This window comes from Berghia stephanieae, chromosome 5, assembly GCF_034508935.2.
Source record: "Berghia stephanieae isolate SIO BIC M18660-M18661 chromosome 5, UCSD_Bste_1.3, whole genome shotgun sequence".
Lineage (NCBI taxonomy): Eukaryota > Metazoa > Mollusca > Gastropoda > Nudibranchia > Aeolidiidae > Berghia > Berghia stephanieae.
The window spans coordinates 54,904,377-54,927,066 of NC_088364.1; the positions used below are offsets into that span (position 1 = coordinate 54,904,377).

The 22,690-nt window shown below is 32.5% G+C and overlaps 1 protein-coding gene across 2 annotated transcripts; it reads left to right on the top strand.

Moving 5' to 3' along the window:
- The first annotated feature begins 521 nt into the window (after positions 1-521).
- LOC144973231 (uncharacterized) lies at positions 522-22,142 on the top strand. Of its 2 annotated transcripts, XM_078915407.1 has the most exons (12): positions 522-781; positions 3,201-3,274; positions 3,929-4,021; positions 5,036-5,098; positions 8,763-8,860; positions 9,765-9,898; positions 11,504-11,600; positions 12,216-12,382; positions 14,588-14,690; positions 14,963-15,061; positions 15,841-15,928; positions 17,171-22,142. In XM_078915407.1, exons 1-12 carry the CDS (start codon positions 717-719, stop codon positions 17,212-17,214), a joined length of 1,125 nt encoding a protein of 374 aa, XP_078771533.1. In that variant the 5' UTR covers positions 522-716; the 3' UTR covers positions 17,215-22,142. The 2 variants fall into 2 exon arrangements, with proteins under 2 accessions (XP_078771533.1, XP_078771534.1); XM_078915408.1 differs by lacking the exon at positions 15,841-15,928 and having other exon boundaries at positions 531-781; positions 17,171-17,365.
- The last annotated feature ends 548 nt before the right edge of the window (positions 22,143-22,690 follow it).

Consider the following 22,690-nt stretch of genomic DNA (forward strand, 5'->3'; position numbering starts at 1 on the left):
ACAAACAACAAAACAAACATCGAGTATTCTACATTTGATGAGACATTTTTCAGAGTATGACCAGGCTCCCGTGACCAAGCATTGTCAATGAAACTGTTCAAAAGGACCCATATACCTCACACACACACACACACACACACACACACACAAACACACACACACACACACATATATATATATATATATATATATATATATATATATATATATATATATATATATATATATATTAATTATAAAAACAAAAGCGATGAAGTTATAGTGCTCACCTTTTTGATAAAAGGAGCTATTTATAATATATTTCATATATCAATATATAATCAACTTCTGAAATATTGTTTCGAGCATTCGCTCTCATAGATAGATAGATAGATAGATAGATAGATAGATAGATAGATAGATAGATAGATAGAGTTTGTTTTCTTGTCATCTTTGCATTGTCTTGCATTGCATCATTCGCACCTTTCTTCAATATGGAGCTCTTTTTGGTACATGTCAAAGAACTTCAAGTAACCTATTGCACTTCCGTAATGACTGAGAAATGAAAACGAAAGTAGGGACAAGTAGGAAGGAAGGGAATTCTTTTTACTGTAACAAGTGAATGTTATGTTTTATGAACTTGGAGGGAAAGGGAAAAAAGTTAAAACTTTACTTCAAATGTAATTGAATAAGTATGTAATCTTGCCGACGAATTTAGAAATGTTGATTATCATAAGATGAACAACGAATTAACTGTGAGGACCAACAAAGGGGAATATCTTCCTGGAGACTCGGTGTTCGGGTATGATTTTTCTTATTATTTGGCTTTTAATTTTTAAACTAAACTTTTTGAAATATCTAAATATAATCTAGATAGGCAGGTACTTTGGCATTGGCTAAGATGCGAGGTCCCTGGCGCCATCTTGCTAACACAGAGCAAATTGACAAGATAGTGTGATTATTCTCAGACAAGTCTCCAAGAGTCAGAGTCAGAGAATAAGAAAATTGATTATTGGCAGACACTGACTTCCAATAACGATGGACGGTTATATATACAGACACTTTTTTGAAACTCCGCTCTTTTTAACATTTACCCACATTCCAGAATATGGAAAGTTTCAAAATGCACATAGAAATAAGTAATTAATGTTAATAAAATATCAATAAAATAAATCAGTCGATGGATAGTAGGTTACTATATATAGGCACTTAAATGAATGGCTAAATCTGTGTCACAGTTCTCCCATTCACCTGTGTGACCGCTAGTTATCGTTTGTGAGCTGCAGGCTAAAACCATGGCTTGGTTAAATTGAGATATCTCTGGTATTTATTTACAGAACTGGATAAATTAAATACCAAAATAAAGGGCACTGAACGCCCTATTATTTGGTACAATTACCATTTCCCTCCATAAATTCATTTAGAAGATATTGTAATGGAAAGATAGCTTAATTGTAGTGGGCAAGAAAATCAAGCCGTTTATCATCATTCATGAAAAAATCCCCTTAAAACATAAATAATCATAAAATTCAATCATTTTCCTTTCCAATGATACCATTTTCAACTTTCAAAACTGCTTCCAGGATACCTTTTGAGCATTCCATAAAATCACACTCATTTCAAAATCTACCAAAGTAACGCCATTTCAGCTTGGACTGCCGTGGTCAGCGTCGGTCATTGGCTCCTAGCCTTGTGACGTCACAGTGTTTCAGGGGAATCCCCTTTCGTTTTTTAAGTCAGCTGGTGCCCAATTTCAGGCTGATTCCTATAGTAATTTTTGGGTGTTTTTAAGGCATAAAAAATTGAATAACTCTGCTTCTGTATAACCTAGAGACAAAATTCAAACGGTTTTATCATCGGGATGGTATACTGCATCATAGTAAACCAGATTTTATACTGTCATTTGAAAACTGAATTTTCATTTAAGTGCCTACTATATATACACAATATGCGTCGATATTCATATGGGTGTCATGGCCGGTTAAGTCATCTGCCTTAGAAGGCTTGTCGGAATCGACGTTGTGTGTTCGAAAACCCAGGCTTTTGGTTATGGCAGTGTCTATGTACCCGGTAACCGGGCACCTAGCCTCGGGATCTACATACATGGTAACTCCGGTAACTGGTTTGCTGTACATGTTACATATTATTAATAGAATATTAGATATATCGATTATGTAATCATCCTCTTGTTTACTAGACCGAATTAAATATGGCCGACTTATTATCATGTGTTCCTTGTTGATGTTTATAAATTAAGATTACTTGAGCTAGACTTTATAACATGGTGTCAGAAGTGGGATCCTAAATATATTCATATATTCGAAATAATTCAAGGAATACAACAAACATTCAACATCAGTAGAAAAAACTTTACTATTTAGAACTAGATTGAAAGCAATACGACATAGAATAGAACAAGAATTTTATCAAAATCAAAACAATTCAAATCAAAAGTTGATAAACGGAATATAAAATGTCGAATGGAACAAACGATTGGAGAACTTTCATTTAAAACATTATTATTATGTGATTCTTAGAGCAAAGATAAAATACCAATTTCGAAAGAAGGGAGATGTTACATATTATTAATAGAATATTAGATATATCAATTATGTAATCGTCCTCTTGTTTACTAGACCGAATTAAAGATGGCCGACTTATTGTCATGTGTTCCTTGTTGATGTTTATAAATTAAGATTACTTGAGCTAGACTATATAACACTACAACTCACATGTCTCATGGTTGGTATTTGACACTTTAAGTTTAAGTAAGGCTTTTGGCGATGATACGCTCTATTACATGTATGTTTTCTTTGTTTTATTATTGATCCCAAAAGATTGATAATTTTTCTTGCATTTCACTTTCCTATACTTCGTCGCAAGTGAAATGCATATAACTTTTATTACCTTTCATAAAAGCAGTCTTGTTTTGACACAATACAAATCAACATCCCTGTCTTGATGCTGCCTTGACATCACTCACTCAGAAGATAAAATTTCCCCCTCAAATCAAGTGTCAAAGTTGACATGAAATGTCCCAATTAAAGTTTTTTGTTATTCTGTGTGTGTGTGTGTGTGTTTGTGTGGTGCACATGCGTGTGTTTATGTGTGTATGTATGTGCTTCTTTTTTATTTGATCTACTATCTTAGGGCTTTTAATTCTTTTGAGCTTTTAAGTTCTAAAATGTAACTGTTAATATTAATATTTTTTTCTTTTACAGTGCAGTTTATCTACGTATATGTAGACCAACTGAAGGATGTGGAATAAAGATAACATTCAAAGGGATAGAAAAATGCAAGTTAAAAATACATTTTTATTAGTTTATTTGACTGGTCAAGAACCTGAGACTAAACTTATCTTATCTTTTATAATTAGGGTAATAGTTATAGAACAATTTTTAAATGTTCACTTTCAATTTTTTTTCGGAACTTTCATATATTATACTTATACAATGTATTTTTTTCATCAGTTCTGTATCTTTGTGGGCATTTGATTAATCTATGGTAATGGTAACTAACTGTACCAAATTGTAAAATTAAAAGGTTATTCAAAGTTCAATATCAGACCTGACATTTTCTCTATGGATTTCATTTCAAATTTCTATTCGTGAAATTTATTATTAACTCCTTACTCGATAAAAAATATATGGTGAATGTTAAGTTAAAACGAATTGATGATTAACTCTTTACTCAATAAAAATATATAATTAAAATTAAGACTTGCTTAAAGCCATTGCATGTTAAGCATGGTCCTAATAGTGCTAGAAAACTTTGAAATATGATAAGGTGATGTTATTGATGGGAAGTCATTGAGAAACAGGGCATGATACCTGAACAAATTTAACATCAACGCAATATTATAAGTATAAGAAATTGTGTTTTTTTGAGGATTTTTAAAATTTATTTTTACTTCAATAGTTTACTGTTTTTTCCCTTCTTTAATTTGTAGGTGAATACAATTATGAATGTAATGGTAGGAAATCCATTAACAAAGAAACAGTACATGTGGATTTCTCTGACATCAATTTGTACTCACAGGAAGGTAAAACTTATATCCCTCGATTTTGATTATGGTAGTATAAGTACTATGCATGCATACAAAAGTATTGATATTTTAAAATGAAATAACCATGATCTGTTCATACTTGAAAGAGCAACACATGTGGTGAGTTAATATAATATGTTTTGTCTTTCTGTTATATTATTTAAAGATCCTGAATAACACGACTATACCATGTTATTATCTTAGTTAGAATCACAATATATGTAATAAGACATTTCAAAAACATCTGCAAATTTGATTTTAAAATTCATTGTTATTTAATTAATTTTTTTATTTTGATTATGCCAAACATATTTGTAAGCTACCATATCCATGTGGTATCATATTGAAATGGACCAGATAAAGAGAGTTAGATATTTTAATTAAAAATGAACTGAATTATAAAATTTATCTCGCTGTTTAAAAGACTTCATTCACATACCACAATAAAAACATTTGATTTAACATTTATTTTTTATATTCAGAACTTACATCTAAATTTCAGTGTCATCCTGACATAACACAGATTAAGGCAATCGGTAGTGTAAGAGGATACTTGTTAGGCGTTTTTGTATAGCTGAACTCAGACAAGTGCACATGTAATGTACACGCAAACAAAATTGCACAGCTATAGCAGTTCTGACATTTTATTTTATCCGACAATAGCTAGGAATTTGTCAGATGCTGACACTTCTAAATTAGGAGGATTCTCTGACAATCTGAACTCCCCATCAATATCAAATGTTGGTATTACCCTGTTAAAAAGTGTAGCAAATAATACCAATGTTTAAATTCAATGACAAGACAGAAACATAAAAAAAAACCAACAAAAAAACTCTTGCGCATTTTACAACCATTAAGTTTGTGGTTTAATAATACCGTCCATTATTAATATATCTTTGTAAAACAATAATATATTTTTCAAACAATTTACATCCCATAACATATAATTTACAATCCATTTTATATTTAATTTATTTGTTTTTGTTTTTTTTGTTTGTTTTTTTCTTCCAGAATACTTCCAGTTTGGGTCATATGTTTTTCCATTTTCATTTCAACTCCCTAATGAAGTTGCAGGTAGGTTTCTGAACAGCACAGAGGAATGGGATTAAAGCAGTGTAGAAATATGTATATATTTAAAAGATATCTTAATCAAGTGGCCTATGTGTATAAATGTATATTTATTTATTTTCCTGTCTTGGTCCATTACTTCAGCTCATGAATCTTTACATCTACAGGGCAGCCCACTTATAATTGCATCCAGTACAATGTCATCTTCTCTATAGCCTGATTTTGTTCAAGTCCCGATTTTACTCTTATATATCATTAATAATAAAATACTCACATATTGACAGATATTTTAATAAAAAACACTGTTTAGCGACATTGATAGCAGGCCTGTAAATCTTCCGACTATTGTCAGTTTTCTGACAGTGCGATTTTGCTCGATATATTCTGTTAAGTGCTGACAATTTTTAAAAAAATTAATTAAAAGTAAAAATAAAATTTGTAACGTCATAAACAGAATCAACAAAAAAGAAAATAAAAGTTTTATTTCGTGCCTCGAAAAATTCAGTTTTTATTCCGTTTCGAACAGCGACTTCAAAAAAAAAAAGAAAGAAACTTTTATTTGTCGCGTCAAAGACAAAACAACTGTAGTCACCTAGGTATATTATCATTCCACCTTACACGCTCTGCTAGACGTGGATGTATTCACTGCCACAGATGAGAGAGAGGGGTGACAGTGTCTTGTCGTTGAACACATGTGTAGTCCGTAATCAACACGCACAGTGTGTGTCGGACCAGCCCGTTTCTCTCTATTTTGCTACCGCAACACACACACACACATTATTCTGACTGGTTAATTTCCTCTTCTTCTTCTTCTTCTTCTTCTTCTTCTTCTTCTTCTTCTTCTTCTTCTTCTTCTTCTTCTTCTTCTTCTTCTTCTTCTTCTTCTTCTTCTTCTTCTTCTTCTTCTTCTTCTTCTTCTCTTTCTTCTTCTTTTATAAGAATTAATCCAAATAAATGAAAGGATCAGCTTAAAAATTGACACAAACAGGAGCAAAGATAAAGCAGCTTCTCGTGTCAAGCACTAGATACACATCCTTCAAAAAGGTATCTAGGAATTGTTCTTTTCCTTTCAATTTAGAAACTAACTCAGACCTGGGACCAGAAATGTGTACTCTCTCAAATAATTAGGATGTTTTTCGTTTTTTTTTGTACCATAAAATATGGACATGCTTATTGTATTATAAATGAGTTTGGGAAATTGACATGATTTGACTAGTCAACTGACGTGTCATATCTGTGTTGTGTTTATTAATTTTGTCCTGTTGGTCTATTTTCACGTGCTCAAAAAGTTCTGACTATTTTTTTCACCAACCCTTTACAGGCCTGTGATAGTAATGGCTAAATTTACATCATCAGTCGAGGTGAAATTTCTGGTCCAATGATAACACAATTTTGGTCCACCAATGGTAGACAGTCCCATCCAGTCCTGTTGTCGAGGCATGTTACTTAAGGAGGAAATGCCAAAACAATAAGCTAGCATAGCTGGCACTTCCCATTGCCTAAGCTCACTCACACCATGGTGGTTGACAAACAAATGAATGAATACCCCATACCAACGAGCACACATCAGTAATAAGATTCTGCGTAATCTACTCTCTATTATAATCACTAATCAAACATGTGAATTAGAAAATTAATCATATCAATTACTTTTTCTAACAAGTTGAAGAGGACAGCACTAACCTTAATACCTTTGGCTTGCAAGCAAGTACCTTGGCAGTCAATTGGCTAGTGAACACTTGCGCAACTAGTAGAGCCATTTAACTGGCTTTTTGTTTGCTTTGCCTCACCTACGGAACAGATCTCAGGATTCCTTATTGCAGTTTGATAATCAAGAACTGGGCAGTGATTATAATCTTCCGCAGATCTGCTGAATTCTGGGACTTTGGGATTTTCTCAGAAATTTTCTGCTGATTTTGCCGTGTCAAACATTTCCCTCTGATAAAAGCTCAGATCAAGTGGTGGATCCGTGAAAAAAGTTACCATAATGTCTTCTGTCATATTTTGACACCTGTGCTCAGTTGCATGAATTTTGGTGACACTCCCATTTTTATGGCATCAATCTAGGCAAACTAGCGCCAGATGTCAAAATTGAGACAAGGCAATGGATGGTCGAAAAGGAAGTGGGTGGAGAGGGGGTAAATGAGTCTAGATTTTATTTGTCATCAGGTCAAGAGTAGTACGTAGTACAGTTATAGGTTTGTTTAAAAAGATATTTATTATAACTTCCCCCTAATTAGGAAAAAAAAAGCCCCATCAATTAAACTACTATCTCTCTTTCTCTCTCTCTCTCTCTCTCTCTCTCTCTCTCTCTCTCTCTCTCTCTCTCTCTCTCTCTCTCTCTCTCTCTCTCTCTTTCTCTCTCTTCCACTTTCTTTTTCTCTCTCACTCTTTCTTTGTCCCTCTCTCTCTTTCTGTTTCTCTCTTTCTATCTTTCATCATACATCTGGTTATAGAGAGATGATATTTATATGTTATAATTATAAGGGCTGCTCAGCTTAGTTTATTATTTTTACTTTTGTTTTTACAATGTTTAACAATTTAAATTTATAAAAGGTACTTGAGACTTATTTGTAAGATCCCTCACCACTGGGATGCAGTAACAAGAGAAAACAAACAAAAACAGATACTTTTGACCAAAAGTTAATTTTATATCTCTTGAATAGAAGGTATTTTAAAAAAAATCATTTTAAGGAAAGAATTCATTATAAATTTACATATAGTAAGTTATATCTCTACTATTAATAAATATACACTAGAAGATGTAATATATACGAAACTATGATATTTTATATTATGATTTTTTAATGTTTTTTTATTGTCTCTAGTAACCAATTTATAACTTCCGCCTAGGGGTACTTCACAGTAAGCGCGGTCGTTAATCTACCGGGGCACGACCAATCCGGCATGTCACGTGTTGTGTTTCTGTCTTCCATGTATACTTTCAGTGGACTTGTTAGCTCAGTGGCGTCCATCTCTCCGAGCTAGGTTTTGAAATCAGAGATTTCCTTCTTTTAGATGGACTACCAGTCAAGGTTAAGAGCTCCATCTGCCCTTTTTTCTTTCTTATCGATGTTCTACCACTATAGATGGCTGGAAAAAGTCAGCTTTGTCAAGAACTTTAACCCACTCCACATCGCAACCGTTATTGGTTTCTCCAAACTTTCTGAAATGACATTTTATTCTGGTCCTGAAGTTTAGAGAGGTTGCAGTCTATTACAATAAATCATATTATGACTAAAAACAACAATAATGATAATGATGGCATACAGCTTTTATGGAAAACATTTTTATAACAAGTTAAATTAAATATGCTTGGTAACATCTAATTAATATTTTCATATATTTTTCACCCAAGTATATAATACTGAAATTATAATTGTGTAATTAATTTTCAACAATAAAATAAAGTTTTAAAATTTAGAGAATAAGGATGAATATAAGTCCCCAGTTGAGATTTTTGTAGAAGAATGAGTAATAATGATAAGATATATTTTTTAAAGATGCGACAGACTTTTATATATGCAGTTATTTCTTCCCATTTTCATGAGATTTTGAAATAACCTTTTCAGTGTTTAGTGTGGTAAATGCATTAACATTTACCTAGTTTAGATACTCATTGCCAGTTACAGTACAGTACAATTCTTTTGGTAATAATTTTTTTTTTCAGGCACAACCGAGATGACAGGGGAAAATGAACAGGGATCATGGTCAGTGAATGTCTCTTACTGGATAAAAGCTTGGGTTAAAGGATCGGATTCCATTAAGGTATTCAAGAATTATTTATTTATGTCAATTGTTATTATTCAGCTTTTGGTATTTAAGTTGAATTTTAAAAGAACCTTACATTGAAAATAGCAATAAAGAAGTCTTGTCAAAAGGACAATGAAATATTGTTTAAAATGAATAACTTTACAGAAAGTGAAATTTAAAAAAAAATTAGAATTTAGAAATAACCAATTTATTTTAAAAAGGCCAAATCTCGAAATATTCATTGTTTGGACTGGTTTTTTTTGGACAGATGTCTGAACCATTCTTAATTCTTTATCTATTTATACATGGACAGAACATAATGTTCTATCAAGTTTTATGATGAGATAGTAGCTCTACCTCTTTGTCTACTAATATTTAGTTTGGTGCAGTGATTAGCTATTTGGTGTCATATCAAAGAGACCAAGACAAAAAATAGGAGTTAAAATGTACCAGACAATTAGATCATTTTGGGTGACAATTTTGTCAATGGAACATCTTTTTAAAAAGGTTATCCACACATCATGCACATCAGGACATGATCTGCTTATAAAGTAAAACTGCATTTATTCCATATCTGCATCGAATGTTTGGCATTCTTAAAAGGGGAGTATACGTTTTTGATGGCGCTTACTAAAAGTCATATGTTGACAACCTATGATTTAGTCCCTACATATTCATATTTAAAAGGCTGATAACCAAACACAGATTTTTGGCATAATTGTTGTTAAAATGAAGAATATTTAGGTGTGGGTTTGAGTTAGATCATAATAATTTGTGTTAATGGAATTGTAAAAAATACACATAGGTTAGTCAATGAGAAATTTTACCAGCTCTCTCTTTATTGCCTTTTCATTTCTTTTGTTCTTGATCTCAATCATTTAAACGCTGCATCAGGATGTTTACTTGTCTTCGATTGCAGGATGTGCAACCGGTTGTGATTTACCAGTGTCAGGCAATCGATTTACAAGAGAGTCACGCAGGAACTGCAAAATCTGTCACATTTGAGATTAAACGATTTGGCTTTGGGAGTAAAATGATCCACCTAACAGTAAAGTATGTATTATTCTATAATTAAATTAATGTACAGAGTCATGATGATTATAAATAAATACTTCATTACATGATGAGGGCTTTTTGTACTTGTCAGAATAAAAGACCAATAACATAGTTTCCTCTCATTTAATTTTGACGACATGAAAATACATACAGTATGATTACTGAATGTCTCCTCAAAGTCTCTGTCACACATAATAGTGTTTTCATGATTTCTGATGCAAGAGATTAAAATTGAAAAGATGTTGCAGCTCCTTCCTATTGAATATGGATGCCCGGAGATGCTCTATCATTCTAATTAGTTTATGGATATCGACCCAATCACATTTAGATTATTGCTTCAAAGAGCTTTGCAATGTGAGGTATTATGTGGCTATATGATATCAAAGTTGTTATCTCGGGGAAGATTATTAACATAAATTCATATAATTCATCTGATAAGTGTTTATTTAACTTTCACTATATGTTTCATTGCATACCCTCCCCCAGCTATTTCTTGTAAGAGATTTTGTGATTATTTGTGACCTCATCAATTTTCATAGAATGGACTAGATGAGGCAAATGGAGTTTAAAGTCAAAAAATTCAAAATAATCAGAATAAGAAAATTAAATTGCTTTTTTTTTTTGTTTGTTTTTTGTTCATTTTCATTATTGGTCACATATACACAGATCTGTAATTCTCAGGCAATTGCCTGAAATCAGACAATCCATTATTCTCTCTCTCTCTCTCTCTGCCACCATTGTCATTGAAGTATATAAGCCTAGTGCAAAGCAGTCGTCCTAGGGTTTCTTTTCTTCTATAGAGTTGCTCAAGATCCAAGGATTTTTTTTTTTATAAGGGTTAGTTAGAGGTCGTAACAAAGGTCCTGGGTTTTTGTTTTTCCTATTAGGGTTAGTTAAAAGTAACTACAAGGTTTTCATACTGTCTATACTGCAAAGCCAGATTAAATTATGCTACAAAGGGACTCGCATGTCTCCAAAAGGAATAACATTAAGTTTGGGAAACCAGTCCTTGCCAGCATCATTCATTAAAAAAACCCGAAAGGAATGCAGAATGTTTAAATTCTTTTCATGTGTGCAAGCAAGGGTACAATATAACTTGGACCATTTTCTCTATCATGGATTTTTATAGATAATTTCATATTCTAAGTTTGTTCCCGAATATTTTGACAGATGAAGATTGGAGATTTTATATTTCTAATACTGCAATTAAACTAAGAGTAAATGTCTCAATACTGAGGCAAAGCTTATTTTGCTTACTTATTCCTTAATTTTTTTTGTTGGCTTAAATCTACAAAAAACTCTTACTGTGCTTACTGTGTTTTGATCACTAAAATAAGCAGAAGTAAGTCAACTATCCCCTTCCTTTTTGCTCAGACAGGCTAAATGATTTGTGAGTGCTAACAATATTCTTTTAAAAGCATATTAGATTGAAACATCTAACAGGATGTTTGACATGTCATACTATTATCAATTTCTGCTGAGGTCATGGATGGTTGAAATAAATTTTCAGACAATTTAGGAAAATACTATATACAGGCTTGTATAGAGTTGATTCGTGATAAGGTATCAAAGCATGTGTTATTCTTTTTCTGTATATCTCAGACTTGTTGAAAACTACAAGGCAAGTGGATTGAATTCTCAGCTTCGATTGATTGTGACTAATGACTCCAAAATCATTGTATCTGGTATAGATATCAAGGTAAAGACAAATGATTCATGTACTTCTCAAGAATACTAATGCTCTCACTTTTGTATGTTGATGGTGAACACATTTGTGGATTAGAGAATACCACACTGAAAAAATCTCTGATAACACTGATATAGTTTTTTTTCCCGTGTGTGTGAGAGAGGACGTTGCTTGAGAAATTGCCACAATTACTTTTAAAATTGATAGATTTATGCTTTTTTTTTTTAACACTAGAATTAGAAATATATGAAAAACAACAGATTCTTGATAATTGTAAATTAGACAAAATAAGTTTTTCTTCATTTAGCATGAAAATTTTCGACTTTTTCAGAATAACAAGTGGCTATCTTACCCTTCACACTTGCCAAAGCAAATGTTATTTTATTATTTTTAAAAATATATAGCCCATTTACTGTTATTTATATTGATGCAGTATATGACTAGGTTTGAAAAAAAGGTGTACTAATCATGCCATGATTGTCCAACCACCGGATGAAAGGCTCATTATTGACTAGTATAGACTTTGACTAGTATAGACTTTGACTAGTATAGACTGAGTCAAAACACTGGACCTCAGAAACTGAAAGCGAAATCTGCTGATTTGTTTTTCTGATTTGTTTGTTTCAGCTGAAAAGACATTTGAAATTTGCTTTTCAAATCAAAGACTGTGATAGTGCCACTCTGGCCCCTGCTATGATGACAGACGGAAAGGACAGAATTGAAATATTACCAGAGTCTGGTCCTTACCTTGTTTACTCAATGAGTGGATGGTCTGATTCTGTCATGTCTAAATTGTAAGTCAAAAATGAGGTATGATGCAAACAAAAAAAAACAACAATTATGTAATCAGACACTTGATCATTGCCGATATTCCCATTACTTCCCTGTGATGTGCACATCGTCGGCAACACAAACTACTACTGTTACGAATAAGTTCTACAGGAATTATCAAGTTCAACCACTCAACTTCATCTTTGCATGGTGAGTAGTCCTTCAGAGCCATTGACCTATGGAGCTGGAGTTTATCTGGTTTCTATAGCATGAAACAAGCAATTGCTTGCTACCCTTTGGTATGGACGCTGGTCTATCGCAAAGTACTTTCCACCATATCTAACAGAACCAGTTGCCCAATCACTGCTGGATGGACAGGGGGGGGTGGATGTGTCAGAAAAAATCTAGACTGCACCAAGAATTGATCTTGGTCGCTTTGCGTGTGAATGTAAGTGGAAATGAATTATGCTTTTCGTCGCTCTTAATTCAAAATTTTCTCAAGATATTAGATACTGTATTTGTATCTTCACTTGAATTTAAAAAAAGAATAAACAAGCGAGGCTCTAACCCACGACCTTCCGATCCGAAAGCGAGTGTCATACCACTAGGCGGGTGGTTGGATGGGAGCATCACCCTTGAATCATATACCTATGATGTTCGCATGGGTGTACGATCCGATAGTGATGTCGTTTCTTCTTCTCTTTACTAGCCTATCCTGCTTCTTTGGTTTGTGATTGTATTTTTGACAGGGGATATTTTTTTTCCTGTAAATCCTCTGCCTGTTTGTTCTTGGTTATTTATAATTTAGCTTATGATATCTTAAGGTTATGATTTTGATTGACATTTGTACTATTTTTGTTAGATTGCTTGTTTTTTTGTTTCAGCGGTCTCTCATATAACCTCAATTGTGTTGGAAGAGACCTAAAGCAACAAACATACAAACAAAAAATCATACCACTAGACCACATAGCCACACTAACATGGTCTCTTCCAGGGTTATGCATAAACTGTCATCCTCCTAATAGGGGTTCACCTCTCCAAATCTGCTTTAACTGAATTGTGTTACTTCAGCCTTGTGTTTTGAGAGAGTTGTCATTCAATTAAACTTGAGACCCACAACAAAAGAAAGAATAGAGGCCCAGCAGTATATTGTTTGAGGGAAAGGATTTCTTCTGAAATACAATAAAGAAGCAAGTAGACAAACAATCAGGATCACACAACAGCACGGAAGAAAGGGATTGACAAAGAAAGTAGAAATATTCCTAAAGCAACAGCACTGTGTACATAATGCATTATAATGGTCGATTGAAGACATTCTTATTCCGACAGGCTTTCTTTTGATTATGTGTAGTATAATTAGCGTTGATCGTGTACTGTGTTAGGGCTTAATCTATGTTATGCGCCCAGAGCCCTCCTGATGAAGGGATGTTTGGCGCACTATAAATCTATACCATTATTATTATTATTAAAATTTATGACTAATAAAACAAGAGGCAGAGACAGATTCTGTTGATAATACAAAAATGAACAAGATAAATTTTTTTACGTTGGACAATACATTATATTTATGATTTATGATATCAAACAATATAATACTTGGAACAATGAATTCATTAAAAATCAATTGGCGGACTAGCACAAAGTTCCCACCACATATGATATCAGGGTGAAGAACACAACTTAACTGACTAGCTCCTGGGTTCGAACCTAGTGGACCAAATTGTCTGCTGATTTGACCACAGGCTGATAGGCCCATTACAATTTACAAGGATCTGTGATTGGTTGTTTCAAATGATAATAACAAACAACCAAGAGCAACTGACAATGGGGTCAAAGGTAGCAATAATAATCTCTAAATCCTAACATTTTTATTGTAATAGGAAGTTAATTAGGATGTTATGACGGTATCATATATGTGGCCTCCTGCATCAACCCTAGATTATATTGGAATGGACTAACTAAATGAAGAAAAATGAGTTAAAAGTAAAATGATCTGAATTGGGAAGTTTTAGCTTTTTGAAGTTTTAAGAAATAGAACTCGCTCTCCTCACCTAAGACATTTATTTCAAATCAAAATGCATGCATTAAGCGTAAAGATCAGTTTTAATCATCTGGTCCACCCTAAAGTAGTGCTGTTTTGAGAAGACTGGTCACATATTCTTATTAGTTAGAATATAAGATATTGTACTGATTTTGTTTAATTATTTTTTTTTTTTTTAATTTGACAGTGTCAGTGGTGGACTTGACCATTTGCAGATTCCTCTTGTGGAGAAAAATATGAAAGGGGATAGAGTTAACCTTCCGCCATCAGTCGAAGGGAAAACTTTCAAGGTATCTACATTAATTTATTTTTAAAAGAATCATTATGTAGTTATTTTTGGTTTTGATATGAGTTTTTCTATATTGTTTTGTTTGACTGTTTGTATCCTGCTTTGTTTTTAAAAAAGAATTTTGGTGGGTCTTCGTTTTTTTTGTCAATCATATTTTTCTATTCAGTTTTTTCTCTTATGAGCTAACAAAAAATGGAGTTAGCTCGGATTTTAATGATTAATTGGAGTGTTCAAATTATTCGAATGTTTAATTTTCTTAATTTTATTTTAAAGATTAGGTATGGTTTGGATGTGTCAGTGAGTTTCAGTAATGGCCATACAGAAACTTTAAGTCTTGTGATTCCCGGAGTTTTGCCCCAAGCAAATAAGAAGGTAATTTAAACATGCTTTTTTATTATATTTTTTTTGTGGGGGGAGGGGGGGGGGGGGGGGGGTGGCTTTATTTTTTCTGACCAATCATTTACTACATATTCATTATGTCATACACGTTGTAAGGTATATTGATAATTTAAATTTCACAAAACATTTAAGATCTCTTGATTTGAAAGATGATGAAATAAAAAAAGAAATATTATTTTCTAATTATTAATATTATATCGTTCACCTTTGAACTGCTGTCACAATCCAGTATCTTTAAAGAATATGAGAACAGGAAGACAGCTGAAATAAATTTTGGTCATGGGGTGGATAATTTTCATACAAGATAGTATGCTCTTGTTTAAATATATTTTAATGGTTTATGTTATAGTGAATGGTCAAACCAAAACCAAAGGGACTTGGTTATCTTTGTCAAAGTATATTGAATGAAAATAATGAAAAAATGAAGGAATTTTGATGATTCATTAGCATTGCTATTGTCTTTTAGTACTTTGTTTTTCCCTAATTTTATAAAAGCTAAAGAATTAAGTTTTGTACCCGGATTTGTTTCAATCAACATTGATCACCAAATAAAAGTAAAAGCTTTAATTAGTGCAAGTACACAATATGTGTGGAATATATATGGTCTAGGGTTAATGATTTCAGATTTTGGAGAATTTCTTAACAAGAACAAAGGGCAAAATTGACAACATTTTAGCAACCTATTTTAGTTGTTTATTGTGTTCGATTTTCACTGTATATGATATCAGATTTATTTCTCCTCTTTTTTTCAGTGGTCTTCTTGGAGGGCACATGATTGGCTCTTTAACTGTGATACTAAATTGTCAAGCTCTCTGTTTTCCGTCTCTGAGCAATTGTTGTGTAAGTCTATCAAAATTGTTCATTTTCATGCTCTTAGCCTTAACTAGATTGTTAAGTGTTCCAAAGTTATCAAAATGAGATTATTTTATTTATGCAGGATATTGCCTTTGTTCATGAAATATGTAAAATCACATTTATTTACATTTTTAATGTCAGCTGTTTTATTGTTGTTTTGAAAAAAAAAAAATTGCAATATATTTGAAAATCAATCTCAGGTCTTATTAAGGTAATATGAAAGTTATTGAAGAATTCGGTGTAAGCTTTATTCTGTTTTAAAAAATGTTTATCTTGTGAGATTCATATTAAGGTAGATGATAGTGGTATTACCTTGATTATGGCTTTTCAATATGTAGGCTCTGTAAAAAGAAGTCTTTTGCAAGTCATAAGGTTAGAGTTAATCTCAGTTTTTGTAGTGTCAAATTGATTGTGACAATTGTTTAATACAATCTGGATCAGTACAAAGTTTGTTCCATCAGACTTAATAAAACCAGATATTCATTCAATCATTGCTTGATGGACATGTAGAAATAGATTTAATTACTAAATCGGCATCTTTTCTTTTAAGTCAAGTGATCTATCAACTGAGTTATCAGGATCCCTGGTAGTCTGTAAGATTGTCAATTAACTATTCTTTACAGCGCCCTGGGAGGGTTTTTCATGTCCAGTCTTGGTTTTTCATATCTGCGGAGAGTATTTTGGGTTGTTGTTTTTTTTTTCCCCAACTCCTCTGTTTACCGAGCTGTAACTGAGTAGCTGGGTCTTTTAAATCCGGGATTAACTATTCTTGAGGTCTTATGGTTGGGTATTACTTTTTTACCTTTTTTCTTTCCCCAAATATATTGATGAAATCTAAACACATCAAAAGCGATGTTTGATTCATATTAACAAATAATCAAGCCTTTAATTTTTCTTTTTCTTAATTCTTCAATCTGGATGAATGGAAAAACAAAGATGAAGTTGAATTTAAACTCAAATTTAAGAAAGACAAATAATGTGTATGCCTGAGTTGTCTTTTGTACACACAAAGTAGACAATAGATAAGAATAAAACGCATTGTCGAATTCAGTGTTGTGTTTTGTGATAGAGAGGACATCTGAGGAAGTCGACATCATTTGTCTTAGTCAATTAAATTGTCAACTTCTTCATTGTTTTTAGTTTTACAAGCTTCAAACAGCAACATTTGCAATTGCAGATAATAAGATTCATGCATATGCTAAGTATATATATTTTTTTAAATTTCAGATACTGAGGCCTTTTCAAGCATGCCTAGTTTTCAGGTTCTATGAAGTGTAATTTTTTTTCCAAAGTCAGGTCAAGATCTGTGACTGTGAAACAAAATGGAACATATTTTTGGCTCCATTGCCCATTCAATCACTAACACTCATGGTGTGCTCTGTAAATTAATCTTGCATTTCAGAAATCATTTTATAAGATTTACATCTTTACATTTTATGGACACAATATACCTTGTTCTTTCTATGCAGTTTCAAATTAATGGACAGCTTTAATTTGATTATTACATGTACATTTATTTGTAAGTGATCTATACTTCAAAGACGGTGAGACTCTTTTTAAAAAATACATTATGTTTTTGCAATATATAAGATTCTTATATGCCCGCATTTGAAATTTTGAACAAGTTCCCACTAATGCTGCGCATCCTTTGGAGCACACATTGGAAACGAGTTCGAAATTTCTAACGCAGGAGTTTAAGAATAACATTATTATACTCCTTGAATGACCTCCCCTACAAAATGGTTCTTTAATTTAACGATTTGGCATTAAGAAATATCATTGTGGTCAAAATAATATTAAGCATCAAAGTCTAATTTATCCTGACCTCCCATAGTGGGCAGGGAGGTACTAGCTGTGTCTTCTATCCCCTTATATCTGGTTTCCAACATACTTTCTGTCTTTGTCTTGGAATGAGATTACTTGTTTTTTTCCTGGCCCTGGTTGGAGTCCTGGGTGGGAGGGAAACAGTCAAATGCATAGTTATTGTTTTGGGAGATGATATTTTTTCCTTGTAAATCATCTCTCTGTTATGTATTATTATATTTGTTATTTTTAATGTATAATGTAAGCATTTGAGTGTATTCCTCTTTGTTGGATTGTGTGCTTGGGTCTGGATTAGACTTATAGGTGATCTCAAACTGAGTACATTGGTGGTATGCTCTTGGAATCTACATCTGATCCCTATTTGTTCCCAGTTCCCCTTTGTCTTACTTTCTCTTGGGTGCTTTAATTGTAATACTATAACTTTTTACTATCCCATTTTCTTCCTTTTTACTGGCGCTGATATAACCTAAATGTGTTGCAAGCGCCATAAAACCCTTATAAACAAAAACAAAACAACACAAAGTCTAATTTTAGTCAAACCAAATGGATGAGAGAGAAAAAAAATAAAATGAACAGCTATGTTATTTTACAATGGATAATAGGGACACCTTGTGATTTTTTTTTTTTTTGCCATTGAGCTATAGTAAAATCGGGTTTTCCCCAAAAAAAGCAATGTAAATTTGTACATTAAAATATTTAATAAAGGCAGTCTCTTTTTTTTTTAAGATAAAAATAATTCAACCTTATATTTTTTTTGAATATTTGTTAGGCTTTAAAAAAACATATGTGCCTTAAAATGCAGATTTCATGAGATAAAGCAATTTATTTGTAAATGTTGTGTGAATATAAATATTTCTCTTTGATGTGATTTTATTGATCAAATTTAGATCACTGTTTTTTTTATTAAAATATTTGTATTATATTTAAAACGTCCTTTACGTTTATCTGTTTTATAATATCACTTAGAATGTCTATTATTGTTCATCTTTATGGCCGGTGTGTTATGTTTTGATTATTCCATCTAAATATAATGAAGGATATTTTAATGATAAGTGACAAGGTAGCAATATTTTTTTGTCTTTCAAATGTTTATAAATACGATTTTCACTGCCGTCACTTGTCTCCGCTATTGATTGGATCATCTTGAATCTGAAAAAAATATATTAGTAGATTCATATTGACTTTTGACCTCAGAATAAATATTTTGCAAATTTTATAAAACTTCTAATACTCATTGATTGATGATACAACCATGCAATTTTCCATTTTGTATGGAAATACTGTACATAAACTCATTGCTGTGAAAAATGAAATAACATGAATGCAGTCAATTGAAGGACTTGAAAGAAGAGCCAATAATGGTGAGCAAGATGTAACTGGCTATGCTTTAAGGATAGACCAATAGATTTTGTGTGCCTGATAAAGCCTGTTGCTCTTCATTTTTAGAAGCTGATTTCCTTCAAAAGCAATCAGTCTATGTAACAATTTGTTGTTTTTTTTAGTTTTTTTTTTAAAGAAATGAATGGAAATTACGATCCATCATTTGCCTATCTTATCAATAATAGCAAAATTGACCAACCTTTTTGCAGTTGCTGCGCAGTTCCCTTGGGGAATGTGGACCCAAATTGAGAACCACTGCTCTAAATGATTCTATATATTTTACAAAATAAGCTTATTTGGCTTTATTACCTATATAACAATGTCTGGAAACAAATAGGCACTGTCAATGTTCATTTTTATTAAATTTGGCACAGTAACTCATTTGTGATCTTGATCAGATAGAGGATGTTCAGGATTGTTCTTTGTTGTTTTCTGTGAAAATAAGGATGTAAACACCAGATGGCACCAGGTTGTCATAGTAGGCTGAGATTATGCTTGTTTTGTCAATTATTTTGACATGTCAGAGATGATTGCCTTGGCCAGGATAAAATTATACTTTGCCTTCTCTGTTTTTATTTCTGTTGATTATTTATTTGTCCATAAAAAATTGATTATATATATTTTGATAAGTAAAGTATTTTGGCAACAATGTAGCTATGAATAGAAATATGAAAAGTGTGTCATTCTTGTAATTTGTCAGTCACTAAAACTGATTTAAAAAAAAAAATTATATTTCAAAATGTATCAGAGGACCTACAGCAGCCCAGTATACCTAATTTAGTTATGAACTTCAGATTTTGTATCTCCTCCAAGTCATCTTTTCATATCAGAGGAGACTCATTTTTAAGCATTTAATTTCACGATTAATAAATATCCGTCTTCTTATGTTGACTTCTTGCGTAAGAGGATTGAACAACATTTCAGGAAAAGTATTATTGAGAAAAGTTTTAACTCAAAATTAGATTTCACTGATAATGAATAAAATCTCCAAATTTTATTCTCAATTTCCCACAATCTGCAGTATATGTATCAAAAATACATGTATGGAAGGAATAGAAAATTGTATTTCTTGAGTATAGAATGATTTCATGATAGTAATAAAGTCGAAGGCTGTATAATTATTAATGTTTTAAGTTGAATGCAGATTTGTTGCCAAATAGAGAAAATGCATTCGGTTCAAGCTTTTAATAAACCTTTTGAGTGCTGAGTTAAAATTTTGAAGTAGTTCAGATCAGGGACTTAAAATGGCGCAAAGTCTGGATAACACATACCGTTTTTTATTTCGCTCAATCTCCGAAACTATCTGTCAGATTGCCTTAACCTATACATATTTGGAAAGAGTAAAAGTTAAATTTAAGAATTTTCAAATTGAATGGTCAAAATCTTGAAATCAATAGGTTTTTTTTTGTTTTTTTTTTTTGGTTTTTTTTTTGGGGGGGGGGAAGCATTAAGTGTTGGTATGCCACAAAACTCACTTTATTTTCATAATTTTACAAATATTAAATTGACTTCAGAAAGGCCAAAGTGGTACACCTCTTCTTGTCTGTGAGTGAGTGAGAAAAGCGCAAAGCGAACTTTAAAATTAAAAGAAAATATTTTTAACTGTTAATTCTTGTAAATTAGTCGGGCTGTGATTCTCAGAAGAAATTTCCTTTTGACTTATATCTTTTAACCGTAAATTTTCTCTTCAACACCTCTAATTTTGAGGTAGATTCGCTTCAAACGTCCAGCAACCTTGTAAATGATAAACAGCTGTCTGGGTGGGGAACCTGACCTCCCATAGTGGGCAGGGAGGTAAATGCTGTGTCATCTATCCCCCCATACCCGTTTTCCAATGTTTCCTGTCATTGTCTTGGAATGAGATTACTTAGTTTTGTCCTGACCCTTGCCGGAGGGAAACAGTCGAATGTATAGTTATAGTTATAGTTTTGGGAGATTATATTTTTTTCCTTGTAAATCATCTCTTTGTTATGCATTGTATTATGTTTAGTTTACATATTATATTATATGATTTGTAAACATTTGAGTGTATTCCTCTTCGTTAGGACCTGTGGTTGTGTCTGGATGAGACTTTTAGGTGATCTCAAAGTACTTTGACGGTGTGCTCTTGGAATCCACATCTGTTCCCTATTTGAACCAATTCCCCTTTGTCTCACCTTTGCTTTTGTGCTTTCATTGTAATTCTAGAACATTTTACTATCCCAGTTTCTTCCCTTTTACTGGAGCTGATATGACCTTTATGTGTTGCAAGCGCCGTAAAACCCTTAAAAGCAAACAGCTGTAGTGTTTTAAGAAGTAAACTAAAATAAATAATGTTAGGCAAAGGACGATTGTGCCTGCATCGCACTCAGACTAGCGCGGACGATTAGTACATTGCAAGCGCCTTTTTATCAAAATATTATTGGAATGCGTTGCTATGCCTTATAATATTTGAATATTTAATGACTTTTTAAAAAACTTTTAGTATCTTATTAATGTGATTTATTTGAAATGTATCTATAGCTGCTGTCTTCATGACCTGTTCAGGATAAAACTCACAGAGGTGACCTTACAGTTAGGAGGGAGGGGGGGGGGGGCGGCGTCTAAACCGTGAACTCTATTGGTTCCATATTTGTTTGAATTTCCTCCTCCTCCTCCTCCTCCTCATTCTACTTCTTCTCCTTCCTTTCTTCTTCTTCTTCTTCTTCTTCTTCTTCTTCTTCTTCTTCTTCTTCTTCTTCTTCTTCATATAAATCAAATGATATAAAAAAATAGGAAAATTAAGGTATGTTCTGCCGTGCTTATTTTAAAGTCTCACTATTGTTCAAAAGGTTGATACCAGCAGGTAGGTTGTTTCATAAGGGAAAGTGTTTTGAGAACATAAAAAAGAATGAAGATGACTGGCAACATTAGACAGAGGACTGCCTAGTTTGTATTGACTTCATTTGGTGTTGGTCTATTGCCCATTTAATTGTTTTCACAAAGTAATCATTAAATTCATTCTATTTCGTTCTTATATTTTTGGTCTTTAGTCATATTTTCAGCTTTGGCTCTAATCTAATGGTAACCTTATCTACTGTTTTTATTGGGTTTTTTTTTTTTTTTGGTCAATGAATCATTTGATTTGGCTTATATCTGCACCTGTTTATTGGCATAAAAAATACATACACTTTATGTTCGCACGAGAAGAGCTCAGTTGACGGCTTTTTAAAATGCTTGAATTGAATTAGGCATAATGCAAGCAATTTGATTAATAAATATTTTTGATCTGGGTTTTGAAAAATATTTACGCCACTATGCGCTTGAGAGGGTATCCCCATTCCCCATTAGTAATAATAATAATAATATATTAATAATATATAATAATAATAATATAATAATGCTGAAACTTATATAGCGCTATAACTCCGAGACATAGACTCTAAGCGCTTAATTACAATTACTTTGGCTGAAACATAATCATTCACACACACACACAACAAAACACACAACACAAACCAGACCTATCTTGCTTCTCATACCATCTACTAAAATCGAAACAGATTTGTTTTAAGCGAAGGTTTG